The sequence below is a fragment of the Globicephala melas genome, chromosome 1 (assembly GCF_963455315.2).
Source record: "Globicephala melas chromosome 1, mGloMel1.2, whole genome shotgun sequence".
NCBI lineage: Eukaryota > Metazoa > Chordata > Mammalia > Artiodactyla > Delphinidae > Globicephala > Globicephala melas.
Genome location: NC_083314.1, coordinates 152,843,444 through 152,860,485, shown reverse-complemented (window position 1 = coordinate 152,860,485; position 17,042 = coordinate 152,843,444). Strand labels below are relative to the sequence as shown.

The following is a 17,042-nucleotide window of genomic DNA, read 5'->3' as shown; positions in this document are numbered from 1 at the left end:
AGAATCCTAAGTATGCCACCAGAAAACTACTAGAGCTGACCAATGAATTTGGTAAAGTTACCGGATGCAAAATTAATGCACAGAAATCTCTTGCATTCCTATACACTAATGATGAAAAATCTGAAAGAGAAATTAAGGAAACACTCCCACTTACCATTGCAACAAAAAGAATAAAATACCTAGGAATAAACTTACCTAGGGAGACAAAAGAACTGTATGCAGAAAACTATAAGACACTGATGAAAGAAATTAAAGATGATACCAACAGATGGAGAGATATACCATGTTCTTTGATTGGAAGAATCAATATTGTGAAAATGACTATACTAACCAAAGCAATCTACAGATTCAATGCAATCCCTATCAAATTACCAATGGCATTTTTTACAGACCTAGAACAAAAAATCTTAAAATTTGTATGGAGACAAAAAAGACCCCGTATAGCCAAAGCACTCTTGAGGGAAAAAAGCAGTGCTGGAGGAATCAGACTCCCTGACTTCAGGCTATACTACAAAGCTACAGTAATCAAGACAGTATGGTACTGGCACAAAAATAGAAATATAGATCAATGGAACAGTATAGAAAGCCCAGAGATAAACCCACACACCCATGGTCAACTAATCTATGACAAAGGAGGCGAGGATATACAATGGAGAAAAGACGGTGTCTTCAATAAATGGTGCTGGGAAAACTGGACAACTACATGTAAAAGAATGAAATTAGAACACTCCCTAACACCATACACAAAAATAAACTCAAATTGGATTAGAGACCTAAATGTAAGGCCAGACATATAAAACTTTTCGAGGAAAACATAGGAAGAACACGTTTTGACATAAATCACAGCAAGATTTTTTTGATCTACCTCCTCGAGTAATGCAAGTAAAAACAAAAATAAACAAATGGGACCTAATGAAACTTAAAAGTTTTTGCACAGCAAAGGAAACTACAAACAAGACGAAAAGACAACCCTCAGAATGGGAGAAAATATTTGCCAACAAATCAATGGACAAAAGATTAAACTCCAAAATATATAAATAGCTCATGAAGCTCAATATTGAAAAAACAAACAACCCAATCCAAAAATGGGCAGAAGACCTAAATAGACATTTCTCCAAAGAAGACATACAGATGACCGAGAAGCTCATGAAAAGATGCTCAACATCACTAATTATTAGAGAAATGCAAATCAAAACTACAGTGAGGTATCACCTCACACCAGTTGGATTGGGCATCATCAGAAAATCTACAAACAACAAATGCTGGAGAGGATGTGGAGAACAGGGAACCGTCTTGCATTGTTGGTGGGAATGTAAATTGATACAGCCACTACGGAGAACAGTATGGAGGTTCCTTAAAAAACTAAAAATAGAATTACCATATGACCCAGCAATCCCACTACTGGGCATATACCCAGAGAAAACCATAATTCAAAAAGACACATGCACCCCAATGTTCATTGCAGCAGTATTTACAATAGCCAGGACATGGAAGCAACCTAAATGCCCATCAACAGACGAATGGATAAAGATGTGGTACATATATACAATGCAATATTACTCAGCCATAAAAAGGAACGAAATTGGGTCATTTGTACAGATGTGGGTGGATCTAGAGACTGTCATACAGAGTGAAGTAAATCAGAAAAACAAATATCGTATATTAACACATATATGTGGAACCTAGAAAAATGGTACAGATGAACCTGTTTGCAGGGCAGAAATTGAGACACAGATGTAGAGAACAAACATATGGACACCAAGGAGGGAAAGTGGTGGGGGGCGGGGGGTGCTGGTGGGATGAATTGGGAGATTGGGATTGACATGTATACACTAATATGCATAAAATGGATAACTAATAAGAACCTGCTGTATAAAAAAATAAAATAAAATTCAAAAATAAATTACATTCATAATGGATGTTGCTCTGTAGTTTTCTTGTGATGCCTTTATCTGCTTCTGGTATCCAGGTAATACTGGCCTCATAGAATGAGGTGCAGAGACATGGCAGAAAAGAGAGAATTGCTTTTGTTTTAACATAACAGGAATTTGAGTGTACTTAAAAGTTTGTCGGCTAATATATAAGTCATTATGTTGTATACCCCAAACTAAGACATTTTTATCATTTCACCTGGGGACACTTCATTCACAAGGACTCAGAAAGGACTAATTTGATGGCTGGATCTCCAGTCTGTCCACTTTCTCTGTGTAGAGGGGTGAGCTCATTGCATAGAGCTTCTCTCCCTGCTGGTGGGCAGGGCCTCTCAGAAGGAAGGCTGTGTGGGGAGGAGAGAACTAGACCAGAGAGTGGGACCTTCTGTGGAGGGGAGTGTTTCCACTCTCTCTCCCAGGCTGGAACAGTTTCCTGCTTGTCTCTGCATGTACACTCTGCCCTCCAGCCCCTGAATTATATTCTGTTTGGCTGCCAGAGTGATCTTTTCAAATCCCAAACGTGGTTGTCACAAAATACACATCCTCCACCACCTCCACCGTCATCACAGCTGCGATCCTTCATTGGCTTCCTGGGCTCTGAGAAGAACTGAACTGGGTGCACAGGGCTGGGCAATGTCTGGCCCAGGCTGCCCTCCGCAGCCCCATCCCATCATTCCATCTGATAGGACAGGCCTTTCTGATCACCATGGGTCTGCATGTTCCCTCTGCCAAAAGGCTTCAGTATGCTCCTACCTCTGCCTGGGGCACTCTTATATTGTCCCCTTCCCCACATTAGTTCTTGCTCATCCGTCAGGGGAAAAAAAAAAAAAAAAAGCTAGTAGAAATGTGCTAGTAGAGACAGCAAGATTGAAGATATTGGAGAAAGAAGGGGAAGCAGATGGAGAAGAATGGGAATAATCTGTGCCTACCCCCACCCCAGCCCAGCACCTCTTTCTGCCACAGTAGAGAAGGGAAGCGTCTGAATTTGAGGGGGTTGCCAGCTCAGCCTTTGCCTTGGCTTGTGAACAATGTACACCTCATTAAACTCCCCAGTCATCACGCCTCATTCAGGTGTCCCAGGTGTAATGTCTCTGATGACAGACACCTGGAATCTACACAAGCAGTGCAATAGGATAAATTTTAACTTAAAATCATTCACCCAACTCTCCTTGCTGCTGCTTGTGGAGTAACATAGTCTCTCTGCAGAGAAATGTGGGAGTTCTCATTAAGATCTTGAAAATCATTCACACCATTTTGCCCTGTATTCCACTTCTAGAAATACATCTGTTGTGTGGGTCCCAACCTATTGGTGGTGATGCCATCAGCTAGGAATGCCGGAGGCACTACCTGGGGGCTGTATTACTCCTAGCAAAGGCCCCACATACACTCCCCCAACCAGGGCCAATGCTGTGGCCTGACTGGCCCTTTGGTTCTTATTGTGATTGTAGGATGTACTTCATCAAAAACCATCAGGGAACTTTGAGGAACAAGATTTCTTACTCACAGGTCCTGGAGGGTACAGAGCAAGCCCAAGGGCCACACAGTGAGGACATGGTTAAAGAGAGAGGTGGACCTGGGGCTCTGCATTTATTAAGGTTTGAAGGTGGGGTGTCTAGGGTTTTGCGAGTTCACTATTGATTTAATGGTCATTTAGCCACGAGAGTGAGAATTAGGCCACAGGAAGAGAAAAGTGGGGTCACTCAAGAAGTCAGTTATTTAAGTTATCCAGGACTTTCTGCAAAAGGGGTCTTCAAGGGTGGGGACGGCTTAATTCTTTGGCAGATTATTTGGCTGGTAGCTGTGTCATACAACTGGCAATATGTTTATTCAAGATGGATGTCCTTTGAAATAGATGCCTTGAGACTCAAAAGCTTAATGTCAGGCACTTACCCTGCAGTATCTAAGGAAGTAATCAGAGAGGAACACAGAGTTACATGTAAGAATATTTAGTCTAGTGTTACCCCTAACTAACAAAAATCAGAGACCACTTAAATATTCCTATAGTAGAAGGATAGATAAATTAAATTCTGGTATATTCATAGAATAAAATACTTTATTGCCATTAAAATGATGTTTTAAAATAATAATGGTATAGGAAAATATGCATAATGTTAAAGCAGTTTGCCCACAGCCTGATTTCTGTGCATCTGGGCTAATTAACGTCCATAAGTAGTGATGAGAGCTGGAGTGCATTACCAGCCTTTTCCTTCCTCTGCCCCATCTCATTCTGTGTGATTTCTCCAGGGGGAGCCTGCCCACTTTGAGTATCTGATGTACCCGTTGCACTCAGCATCCATCACTGGTCTAGCTACTTGCATCCGCAAACCCCTCATTGCCACCTGCTCTGTGGACCGGTCTGTTCGCATCTGGAATTACGAATCAAAGTAAGGAGTGAAAGGCTTTGCTACTGTGATATGCACGATTTCAGTTGTTAAATTTTCCATGCGAATTATTTTAATTAGAGGTTTGAAATTTTAATTACTTAGAAGCTTTCAGTTGGAAAAGTTTTTTTTTTAATCAAGTCAGTCATACTACCTTATTCTCTTTACTTTTCACTCTTGCATGAGCTAGAAAATCACTTTATACTTTATTCAGTGCTTGCTACGTGCCAGACACGATGCTTGGCACGTGGGACATAAAGAAACATCCCAATATCTCCCGTCCTTACATACCCTCCTGTGTCCTTCTAGCTTTCCTATCCCCTCACCCCCACTAGACCTGCTTTTTGCCCCACGGAGCTCTCCAGACCATTGATTCGCCCTTTGAATCCAGATCACTGCCCCAACCACCTTCAGCTCCCAGTGATTTTATCCTCCTGGCACAGCTTCCTTGAGAATCTCCAGCCTAGATTGGCCCCATGATGTAACTTCTTTGCTCTTGTATATAGCTGCTGGGGCTGCTGGAAAAAAAATTGTGCAATACTTCTGATTTAGAAATCTAAATGGAGCTGTGCCTTCAACATGTCTAGACAATGCCATATTCAGTCCCTTTACTTGCCATACTCATTGCTGGACACTACCCTCAAGTAACCAAAATCTAGAAAAAGAGGCACCAATAATTGCAGGTAATAAAGTATCTCAAACGCTAGGATAAAAATATGTACCAGATACAATGGAGGACTTGAGGGACTCAGTGGGCTAGACTTATATTCAATAACTTATCTTTTTCACAGCACCCAGGAACTATTTAAGGAATACCAAGAAGAAGCTTATGCAATCAGCCTTCACCCGTCTGGACACTACGTTGGAGTAGGGTTTGCTGACAAACTACGCCTTATGAATCTACTCATTGATGATGTGCGTTCTTTCAAAGAATACTCTGTCAGAGGGTGCAAAGAGGTAAGAACTACCGGAGGTAAAGGTCCAGTTTCTTAGAAAGCCAGAGTTGAAATATCAAGAACTAGCACAACTGGGGAGGAAGGACCGAAGACTGTCTTAGAGAATTCTGGTGGCTTAAAAAGAAATCCATTTCTCCCACCACACTTATTGAGTATGTTGGTTCTATCCTCTTTCTTTTATGCCCACCAAAATATATCACTGAACCAAACCATGTGAGATCTCACCTGTGATCAGTCCACTCTGTGGCTGTGGAGTCATATATGTTTTAAAAGCATTAAAAAGAAAGTTATCACAGAATCGGAGTCACAGCTGGGAAGGCGAGTTTGGCGATTGGGAGGCGCCAGGGAAAATGAGCAACAGGGAGAGACAATAGCCCATCAGATTTCCCCCTGAGATGACTTGTGGAATCAAGACAGTGATTTGAGGAATTGCTCCCCTGTTCTGAAACTTCTTCTGCAGACAAAATGAGTGTTCTATTCTCTGACCCAAGCACCTTCATGATTCGTGCACATGGTAGGGTCAGCATCTTGGCCAATATGAGCTACAGGAATAGTGAAAGTGAAGATGTCAGCACTTCTCAGTCCTATTTGCACCTTCCCCTGATTCCCAATCCTACGTATGGTTTCACCCTGAACTCAACTGTAACCTTCAGATAGACTACTGTCTTTCATTCTTGCTCTCTTCCTGTATTTCCTGGTAGTGTTGCTTTAGCAATGGAGGTCACCTGTTTGCTGCAGCCAATGGGAATGTGATTCACATTTTTTCCGCCACCAGCCTGGAGAACATCTCGAATCTGAAAGGACACACAGGGAAGGTAAGTGAGTGGACAGTGTCCAAGGAAACAAGGACTCAGAGCCAAGCATCATGCTAGCCAATGGGGTATAAGTGAACAAAAGAGAAGTGATTCCTTTCCCTCGAAGGTCCCTGTCTAGTTGGGGGAAATGACAATAAAACAAATGCACAGACAGATTTAAGTACTAACTGTAGTAAACTCAGTGAAAGAAAAATATGGGTTGTTATGAGAGGAAGTGGTGAGGAGTGGGCATCATGAGGGAAATTGGGATGTTCACGAAGGCTTGGTCCTAAGGAGTGGCTCGGAATTAATCAGACAGAGCTGGTGGGGAAAATCATTGCAGATAGAGATCCAAAGACCCTGGGTTTCCCTGGTGGCACAGTGTTAAGAATCCGCCTGCCAATGCAGGGGACACAGGTTCAAGCCCTGGTCCAGGAAGATCCCAAATGCCGCAGTGCAACTAAGCCCATGTGCCACAGCTACTGAGCCTGTGCTCTAGAGGCCGTGAGCCACAACTACTGAGCCCACGTGCCACAACTACTGAAGCACTCACACCACAACTACTGAGCCTGTGTGCCTAGAGCCCATGCTCCGCAACAAGAGAAGCCACCACAATGAGAAGCCCACGCACCGCAACCAAGAGTAGCCTCCTCTCACTGCAGCCAGAGAAAAGCCAATGTTCAGCAACAAAGACTCAAAGCAGCCAAAAATAAATAAATAAACAAAGACCCTGAGATGGGAGATTTCTAAGGGTATAGGAGGAACCGTCTGTGAGACTGAAGCATAGGTATCAGGAATGAAACTGAGATTGGTGAGGTTAGCAGCGACCCAAGTTCATGGAACCTTGTTCATGGAACCTTGTAGGCCTTTTAAGGATTTTATACTTTATCCTTCCTGTTCCATGAAATCATTGAAGAGTTTTAGGACAAGAAATGATATGACCATATTTGCATTTTAAAACATTACTTTGGCTGCAGAATGAAGATTGTATTGAAAAGGACGAGGGTGGAAATGGTAAGGAGATTGTTATCTACATGATAAATGATTAGTATTTTAGACCAGGATGGAGGTGGTACCAATAGGAAGAAGTGGATGGATTCAAAAGATATTTAGGAAGGAAAACCAGTAGTTCCTAAAGATAAAGTAGATATGGAGCATGCAGAAAAGGGAGAGACTAAAGATTGAAAGGGTAAGAAGTCAGCAGATGAATTTGGAGAGAACAAGCAATGGGAAAAGAAAAGCATTCTAAGCAGCAGGATGTGTTGCAGATGAAGGAATGGGAGTATAGAATAGGATGGTGGTTTGTGGTTTATAGGACACATTTAAGGAGTGATAGAAGGAGGAGCTGGAGAAGTCTGCTGCACCATAGAGTGTGTACGCCATGCCAAGGAATTGAACATTAGTCTGTAGGTGATGAGAAACAATCGGAAGGATTTAAGAAAGGAAGTAATGGTATCAGAAAGATAATTCTCCAAACAGTACTGAGGATGGATTAGAGGGGAGGGAAGTTGGAGTGAAGGAGATCAGCTAGGAAATGAGGGTGAAAAAGGAGCTAGGAACTAAACCATGGCTTTAGTAGTAGGGACAGAGAGAAAAAAGATATTAAGCTCCATTTTGGACACGTTATGTTTGATGTGTCCAGGAGTGTGATATATGAGTGCAGAGGTCAGAAAGAAGTCAAGGCTAAAAATTCCAATTCAGGGGATTAGGTGGTAGTCAGTAGAAGTCAGAGGCATAGATTAGATCACCAAGGGCTCATGCGGAATCTGAGATCTTGGGCAGGAGATGAGTGACCAAGGGACTGGTAAAGAAGAGAGAGACTGCAAATGAAGTACAAAGAGAACCTGGAATCGAGGAATTGTATCAAAGAAGCCAGGGAACTGGTTTCCAAAAGGATAAAGTAGTCAGTGGTATTAAATGTCAGAGAGTGGGCTGTGAAAACTAAAAACTGACCACTGAGTTTAGCAATTAACAGGTCACAAGCAAAAGTGCTGTTAAGCACAAGCAGTACTGAGAGTTGCTGCGTTTCCTCAGCTCCAACAGTGTGACTGTGGAGATGCGGAGGAAAGCACACCAGGTGAATGTGTTGCTCTTTCCAGGACCATGCACACCCCCATAGGAGGCCCTGCCTCACCAACCCAGGAGAGCAGCCATGTTTCATCACTTTACAAGAATTTATAACACTTGTCTCCAACCAGGGATATATGTTACGCTTACATGTGTGATACTGCAAGAAAAAACAAAAACAAAAGAAAATATAGATGGAGCATGCAGCTAAAGCCATGCATACAGGGAAATTTATGACATTAAATACATGTATGGGAAAAGTGAAAAAGATGAAAATCAGTGATATAACCATCCAGCTCAATAAATTAGAAATAGAACAGCAAATTAATTCAAAGAAAACAAAAGAAAGGACATCATCAGGATAAGAGCAGGAGTTAATGAAACAGAGAACGTTCACACAATAGAAGATCATCAAAGCCAAAACTTGATTTTTTTAAAAATTTTTATCTTTTTAACATCTTTATTGGAGTATAATTGCTTTACAATGGTGTGTTAGTTTCTGCTGTATAACAAAGTGAATCACCTATACATATACATACATCCCCATATCCCCTCCCTTTTGCGTCTCCCCTCCCACCCTCCCTATTCCACCCCTCTAGGTGGTCAGAGAGCACTGAGCTGATCTCCCTGTGCTATACGGCTGCTTCCCACTAGCTATCTATTTTACATTTGGTAGTATATATATGTCCATGCCACTCTCACTTCTTCCCAGCTTACCCTTCCCCCTCCCCATGTCCTCAAGTCCATTCTCTACGTCTGAGTTTTTATGCCTGTCCTGCCCCTACGTTCTTCAGAACCTTTTTTTTTTTTTTAGATTCCATATATATGTGTTAGCATACAGTATTTGTTTTTCTCTTTCTGACTTACTTCACTCTGTATGACAGACTCTAGGTCCATCTACCTCACTACAACTAACTCAATTTTGTTTCTTTTTATGGCTGAGTAATATTCCATTGTATATATGTGCCTCATCTTCTTTATCCATTCATCTGTCATTTGGACACTTAGGTTGCTTCCATGTCCTGACTATTGTAAATAGAGCTGCAATGAACATTGTGGTACATGACAAAACTTGATTTTTTGAAAACTCAAAATGAACAAACCTTTAGCATAGCTGATTAAGGGGAAAAGAAGATAGAGAGAAGATATAAGTAACCAATGTGAGGAATGAAAAGGGGATATCAGTACAGGTCCTATAGACATTAAAAAAGATCATAAGAAGATATTATGAACAACTTTATGCAAGTAAATGTGAATACATAGACGAACTGACAAATTCCTAGAAAAATTGAATCTGTAATTTAAAACCTTCTGACAAAGAAAACTATCACTGGAGAAGTATATCAAGTTTTAAGGAAAACATGACACTAATCTTTAAAAAACTCTTCTAGAAAATTAAAAAAAAAAAAGCAAATACTTCCAACATTGTTCTAGGAGGTCAGCATAATTGTGATACCTGTCAAAGACATCACAAGAAAGGAAAACAATAAGCCAGTCTTTTGTATGAACATAAAAAGTCCTACCTAAATTATTATCAAACCAATCAAGCAATATATTAAAAGGAAAATACAGCATGACCATGTTGATTTATTCCAGGAATGCAAAGTTATTTTAGATTTTGAAATCAATTAGTGAATACCACATTAACATAGTAAGGATAAAAAAGCATATGCTTATCTCTATAAATCCAGATATAATAAAAATCTATACCATTAACATGCATTCATGATTTTAAAAAAGAAACTAAAAATAATGGGGAACTTATTATATTATAAAAAAAATTTAGGTACTTTTAAAAAATATTTTATTTGGCTGGACCAGGTCTTTAGCTGTGGCACGCAGATCTTCGTTGCAGCATGCGGGCTCTTTGTTGTGGCGTGCAAGCTTCTCTCTAGTTGTGGCGTGTGGGCTCCAGAGTTCACAGGCTCAGTAGCGGCACACGGGCTCTCTAGTTGTGGCACGTGGGCTCTAGAGAGCGCAGGCTTTTTGCCCTGAGGCATGTGGGATATTAGTTCCCTGACCAGGGTTCGAGCCATGTCCCCTGCATTGAAAGGCAGATTCTCAACCACTGGACCACCAGGGAAGTCCCTAAAAATCTTATATAAGACATTTACAGGGACTTCCCTTGTGGCGCAGTGGGTAATACTCTGCGCTCCCAATGCAGGGGGCCTGGGTTTGATCCCCGGTCAGGGAACTAGATCCCACATGCATGCCACAACTAAGAGTTCACATGCCACAACTAAGGAGCCTGCAGGCCACAACTAAGTAGCCGGCAAGCCACAACTAAGGAGCCTGCCTTCTGCAACCAAAGAGCCCACGTGCTGCAACTAAGGAGCCCACCTGCCACAACTAAGACCCAGTGCAACCAAATAAATAAATAAATAGTAAAAAAAAAAAAGTGCAGCCTGGAGAAAAATAAAGACACAGAAAACCTACAACAAACAGCACACTTGATTATGAAATTATGAAAACATTCCCTTTGAGATAGAGGACAAAACCTGATGCCTTCTGTTAGCCTTCTACTGAGTCCTATCCAGTGCAATAAGGCAAGGAACTGAACTATGCATTAGTCCACGGGGCTGCCATAACAAAATAGCATAGACTGGATAGCTTATGAACAACAGAAAATTTTCCTCACAATTTGGAGTGTGGGAAGTCCAAGATCAAGGTGCCAGCATGGTCAGGAGAGGGCCCTCTTTCCTGGCTGCAGACTTCTTGTATCCTCACATGGTGGAAGGGGCGAGCTAGCTCTCTGGAGCCTCTTTTATAAGGGCTCATGAGGGAAGCACTGAGGACCTAATCACCCCCCCAAGGCCCCAGCTCCCAATACTATCATCTTTGAGGGTCAGGATTTCAAAATATGAATTTTGGGGTGAGGAGGTAGTGAGAGACACAGACATTCAGGCCATAGCAAAATAAAAGGCATGAAGGTTGGACAGGATGAAATAAAACTATCACCACAGACATAATCGGGTATGTTGAAAATTCAGAGAATTTGCAGATAAACTATTAAAATTAGTGAATCTAAGAATATTGTTAGAAATAACTATATTTAAGTGCATTTTTACATGATAGTAGAAAACAATTAGAAAATGCAATTTAAGAGGTAGAGCTAGGACTGAGACATGGTAGAGCTAGGACTGAGATGTGGCTAACAGGACTGTAGTCATGGGAACACCCAAAGAGGTAACCAGTGGGTCAGCAGGTTTGTTATTTATAAGGAGATTGAGAAAATCCATTAACGCATTGGAGTTCATGGGAGCCAGTCTCTCTCTATTGGAGAACGGAGTTACAAATACAAAAAGGGGAAAAGGCTAGAAAGTTTTTATTTGGTTGGTTTGTTTAGCAACTTGGCTGAACTAATTCTGAGAAATCTTTTTTTTTCTCCTACAGTGGGCAGCCTCGGATGTCTCTGCTCGGATGTTTTTCTACTTTGATCTTTTAGCCTGGCTACCTAGGGCTTGCCCCTGGGTTGACCTAAGATAGTGCTTAAGGCTCCTTAGCCAGTTAGATTTTCACCTTTTACTGTTGGATTTGTGTTTGGCTTAGAGGCTGCTGTCCAGTTCATTGAGTTTACGCTTTTGCTCCATGTTTAGCCAGAGACTAGCAGTTTGGAGATTCCCTCTCTGATTGTACCTGAGAGGGTGCAGCCTTAGCCATGCACACAGCCTTCCAGGCTGCCAGACATAAGCGTGGTTTTATTTCTAAGCCTGACTTCCTGGGAAATGCCCCTGGGTCAGGAGCTTAGTATTCAGTTAGTGTTTGGTCAGATGTGTTTAAACCCCTTGTGCCTGTGATGCTTCCGCCCTGTGATAATGAGTCATTGTGCAGCTTAGGAGATACTTTCAAGTGTTCCCCATATCCTGCTCTGATTGCTCTTGAGTGGGTGCAGCCTTGCACGTACATACAGCCTTCCCAGTCCCCAGAGTTGTCTATGATCCCAGAAGGGCTCTCCTGACTGTCTCTTTCCCTTGTCCTCTCTATTACAGTTCTGTTGTTCTGCCATCTTGCTTATATCAAGGAGTTACCAGCCTTCTCTTAATCGCCCTCCACCTAGATTTCCATTGATTTAGATGATGCCCGTGGATGGAATTCTCCATGCTCTGTTCCAAATAAGTCAGTCTCCTCAGGCAGAGCTGTAGGGCTCTTTGTCTTATGGCTGACTTCCCTCTGGGAAGAACCCCTGCTCCACTGCACCAGAGCCAGGGGTAGGGACCTTCTTTTCCAAGAGTGACATCCCTACTCCGTGAGTGGCACTTGCAGGTGGAAAGGGGGTGGAATCCCTCATCTTTTCAGCTCCCCCCTCATGGTGCGGAACCCTCACCCTATGAGTTAGCTGGGGCAGGGCAGTCGGGGCACCGGTACTCTCGTGCTTCTGCACTTGGAGTAGGGCTTCCACCAACAGGTGGGAATTGGCTGGGGGAAGGAAGATGAGGTCTTCTTGGCCACGCCTGCCTGGAATAGAGCTTCTAGGTGGGGATAAGAAACACCAGCAGGTTTCCCAGGGTGAAACCATAGCCAAAGACTGAGATCCAGGGGGAAAGGGAGCCACACCTGCCCAGAGTACACAGGAATAAAGTGTTTGAAGCTGAAGAGGGTAAAGGAGCCGATTATGGCTCATATGCCACAGTCTCTGTTCCTACTGAGATTGAGGAGATCTTCCTGAACGAATGTTTCTACATTTGCTGCATGCCCTTAGGACAATTTCCAAAGACTTTAAATAACTGTTTTTATCGTTTTTAACAGTTACCTTATTGTGTAGGGGGTAGGTCAGCTGAGGTACTTACTCTGCCATCTGGAAGAACCCTCTCTCTGTGCGATTTGTGCAACTCCCTGTGAATCGATAATTATTTCAAAATAAAAAGGTTTTGTAAAACATAGCAATGATTGATTGTAGCGTTAGAGGAGCTATTATGATTCCGTCTTTACACTCATAAAGTGAAATGGAAATGGGAATGTTTCATCTTCAGTATTTTGCAAGCATATGAGAAAATAGAATGTTAACTTTCCCACAAAGCTATGATTAGTGTTTACTGAAGGGCATGTACCAGGAAAGGACATTCTGCCTCAGTCTAGTGGAACACGTAAGAAGTTATCCTCCTTCAGACATACTACAAAGCTATAGTAATCAAGACAGTACTGGTACTGGCACAAAAACAGAAAGATAGATCAGTGGAACAGGATAGAAAGCCCAGAGATAAACCCACACACATATGGTCACCTTATCTTTGATAAAGGAGGCAGGAATGTACAGTGGAGAAAGGACAGCCTCTTCAATAAGTGGTGCTGGGAAAACTGGACAGCTACATGTAAAAGTATGAGATTAGATCACTCCCTAACACCATACACAAAAATAAGCTCAAAATGGATTGAAGACCTAAATGTAAGGCCAGAAACTATCAAACTCTTAGAGGTAAACATAGGCAGAACACTCTATGACATAAATCACAGCAAGATCCTTTTTGACCCACCTCCTAGGGAAATGGAAATAAAAACAAAAATAAACAAATGGGACCTAATGAAACTTCAAAGCTTTTGCGCAGCAAAGGAAACCATAAACAAGACCAAAAGACAACCCTCAGAATGGGAGAAAATATTTACAGATGAAGCAACTGACAAAGGATTAATCTCCAAAATTTATAAGCAGCTCATGCAGCTCAATAACAAAGCAAACAACCCAATCCAAAAATGGGCAGAAGACCTAAACAGACATTTCTCCAAAGAAGACATACAGACTGCCAACAAGCACATGAAAGGATGCTCAACATCATTAATCATTAGAGAAATGCAAATCAAAACAACAATGAGATATTATCTCACACCAGTCAGAATGGTCATCATCAAAAAATCTAGAAACAGTAAATGCTGGAGAGGGTATGGAGAAAAGGGAACACTCTTGCACTGCTGGTGGGAATGTGAATTGATACAGCCACTGAGGAGAACAGTATGGAGGTTCCTTAAAAAACTACAAATAGAACTACCATATGACCCAGCAATCCCACTACTGGGCATATACCCTGAGAAAACCATAATTCTAAAAGAGTCATGTACCAAAATGTTCATTGTAGCTCTATTTACAATAGCCCGGAGATGGAAACAACCTAAGTGTTCATCATCGGATGAATGGATAAAGAAGATGTGGCACATATATACAATGGAATATTACTCAGCCATAAAAAGAAATGAAATTGAGCTATTTGTAATGAGGTGGATAGATCTAGAGTCTGTCATACAGAGTGAAGTAAGTCAGAAAGAGAAAGATAAATACCGTATGCTAACACATATATATGGAATTTAAGAAAAAAAAATGTCATGAAGAACCTAGGGGTAAGACAGGAATACAGACCTACTGGAGAATGGACTTAAGGATATGGAGAGGGGGAAGGGTAAGCTGTGACAAAGCGAGAGAGAGGCATGGACATATATACACTACCAAACATAAGGTAGATAGCTAGTGGGAAGCAGCCGCATGGCACAGGGAGATCAGCTCGGTGCTTTGTGACCGCCTGGAGAGGTGGGATAGGGAGGGTGGGAGGGAGGGAGACGCAAGAGGGAAGAGATATGGGAACATATGTATATGTATAACTGATTCACTTTGTTATACAGCAGAAACTAACATACCATTGTAAAGCAATTATACTCCAATAAAGATGTTAAAAATAATAATTCAAAAAAATTTTTTAAAAAGTTATCCTCCTTTCCGTGAAAGGCGTGTGTGTGTGTGTGTGTGTGTGTGTGTGTGTGTGTGTACACTCCTAATTGGGTATGTCTTCATCCCCCATAGATTCGTTCAATTGCATGGAATACAGATGATAGCAAACTGATTTCTTGTGGCACAGATGGTGCTGTATATGAATGGAATCTGTCCACAGGAAAGAGAGAGACAGAATGTGTGCTCAAGTCCTGCAGTTACAACTGTGTTGCCATCTCCCCTGATGGCAAAATCATCTTTGCTGTTGGATCAGACCAGACTCTCAAGGAGATAGCAGATTCTTCAGTAAGTCTGCCCCTGTCCCTCCTCTGGGCTGCTGCCCTGATTTGCAGAAGACAGCCTCCTGTGTTTACAGCAGAAAGGGATGGAAAGGGCGCCTGTGAGAACAGCGTCCCTTCTTCATGGGATAACACCTGGCTCCTCATTCCTATAGGGTTAGCTCAGTAATTGTTACTCCTGGAATTTCCTGCCCAGCGTCCAACTGACTGGGTTAAATTGTGAGGCCCTTTTCCATTTCTACTTTGCTTGCTGTCTGTAACTTCTCTCCTACCCTCCAGGGATGGAGGTCAGCAGCATCTCTAAACTGTGCTCTAACCCTTGATCTGCACATGCTTTCGTGGGGTAAAAACAGAACTCTAGTTATTGCTATCACCTAAGCTTGCTACCATATTTGTTTGGAAATCCCCAAACTACTCTGAAATTTTAGAATTAGCACGTTGGCTCCAAATAGTTGAGGGAGGAGAGAAGAGCTCAGCAAAGACACTTCCTGCAACTGTGGCTGTGTCCTTCTCCACAAGCCCAGCTGAGAGTAGGGTGTCTCTCCAGTGTGCCCCCAAGTAGCTTGGTCCTGACTCTGTGGTGGCTTCCACAGTGCTGCACCAGGACAAAGCTCCTTTAGGTCAGGGCCATGGTTCACACCTCTTGGTATCCCTACTAGCTAGCACAGTGCATGGCCCACAGCACACATTCAGTAAATATTTGGTGGCTAGATGGGTGGGTGGGTTGATGAGTGAATTAAAGAGCAAAGTAATGAATGAATTCCCTGATAGAATAGTTTTTTGTGTATATAATGGACATTAATAAATGTTTGCTAAATAAATTGATGCTCCACATCCCATTCTTAGTTTGAGATACATGGTTAGAATAGCAGTCAAGAGCATAGTCCTGGGAGCCTGACTGCTACCTAAGAGGTGGTTGAGTTGAGGCAACTTCCCTAGTATCTCTGTGACTGTTTCACCGTCTTTAAAGGGTTTTTGTGAGGATTGGATGAGTTACAACCTGTAAAAGCCATAGAACACTGCTTGGCACATGCTTTATGAAGGTTTCCCTTTTTTAGTATGATTCCTAACTCCTTGAGCTGCTTACTCATCGGTCACGCAGCCAAGAAGTATTTAGTTTGTGCCCCTTATGTGCTGGACGGTATGCCAGATGCTAAAACAAATGGAAAAAACACATTTTAAAATCCAGAACTTGCCCTAATGTTGCTGTTAGAAGCAAGGAGGAGAATGACGTGGGGACAGTGGGTACACGGCTCAGCCCCTCACCCTGAACAGAGCTGGCTGTGTTCCAGGTCCTTCGAGAGATGTCAGCATTTGGTGTAACCTACACAGCCATCGTCACCTCCCATTCCGGGCACATGTTGTTTGTGGGCACCTCGGTGGGAACCATTCGTGCAATGAAGTACCCGCTGCCTCTGCAGAAACAATTCAACGAGTACCAGGCCCATTGCGGTCCTATCACCAAGGTGAGGGCAACCGTCTCCCCTAGGGCCCAGTCCCAGATCCAGCTCTCAATAGATCCACCTGGTCCTGCCCTCCACATACCACCTTTATCCCTTCAATCTCCCAGCATCTTTTCTCTCCCTTTATTTATTCCTCCAGCCAAATGTTCAATAAACATTTATTGGCTCTTAATACTCTTTGTTTAAACTACTCCCAGGAATTTGTTCTAGGAGGTAACCAGAGATGCACCTAAAGATTGAGGTACAAGATTGTTCATCATAATATTTCGCATAATTATGGGCCATTCGAGAGATGTTATAGGCGCCCTGACCACAGCCAGTGCCCTCATGTCCCAGCTGCCGAGTGTTGGCTACTAAAGGCTCACAGATCTCCTCGCCCTCCAGAGTCACTCTGGACTAAAAGGAGTCAGGGCCCAGGAGATGAGCCCCCACCGGTCCCTGGGGGTCGTAGCATGAGCAC

At 42.5% G+C, this 17,042-nt stretch overlaps 1 protein-coding gene across 1 annotated transcript in view; it reads left to right on the top strand.

Annotated features, from left to right (window-relative positions):
- Positions 1–17,042, top strand: part of CFAP57 (cilia and flagella associated protein 57) — a 76,377-nt gene that overhangs the window by 20,687 nt on the left and 38,648 nt on the right. The window contains exons 6-10 of the mRNA XM_030866856.2: positions 4,176–4,315; positions 5,104–5,269; positions 5,970–6,083; positions 14,914–15,126; positions 16,412–16,585. Coding sequence (XP_030722716.1) covers positions 4,176–4,315; positions 5,104–5,269; positions 5,970–6,083; positions 14,914–15,126; positions 16,412–16,585 — 807 coding nt within the window. The remainder of the gene's footprint in view (positions 1–4,175; positions 4,316–5,103; positions 5,270–5,969; positions 6,084–14,913; positions 15,127–16,411; positions 16,586–17,042) is intronic.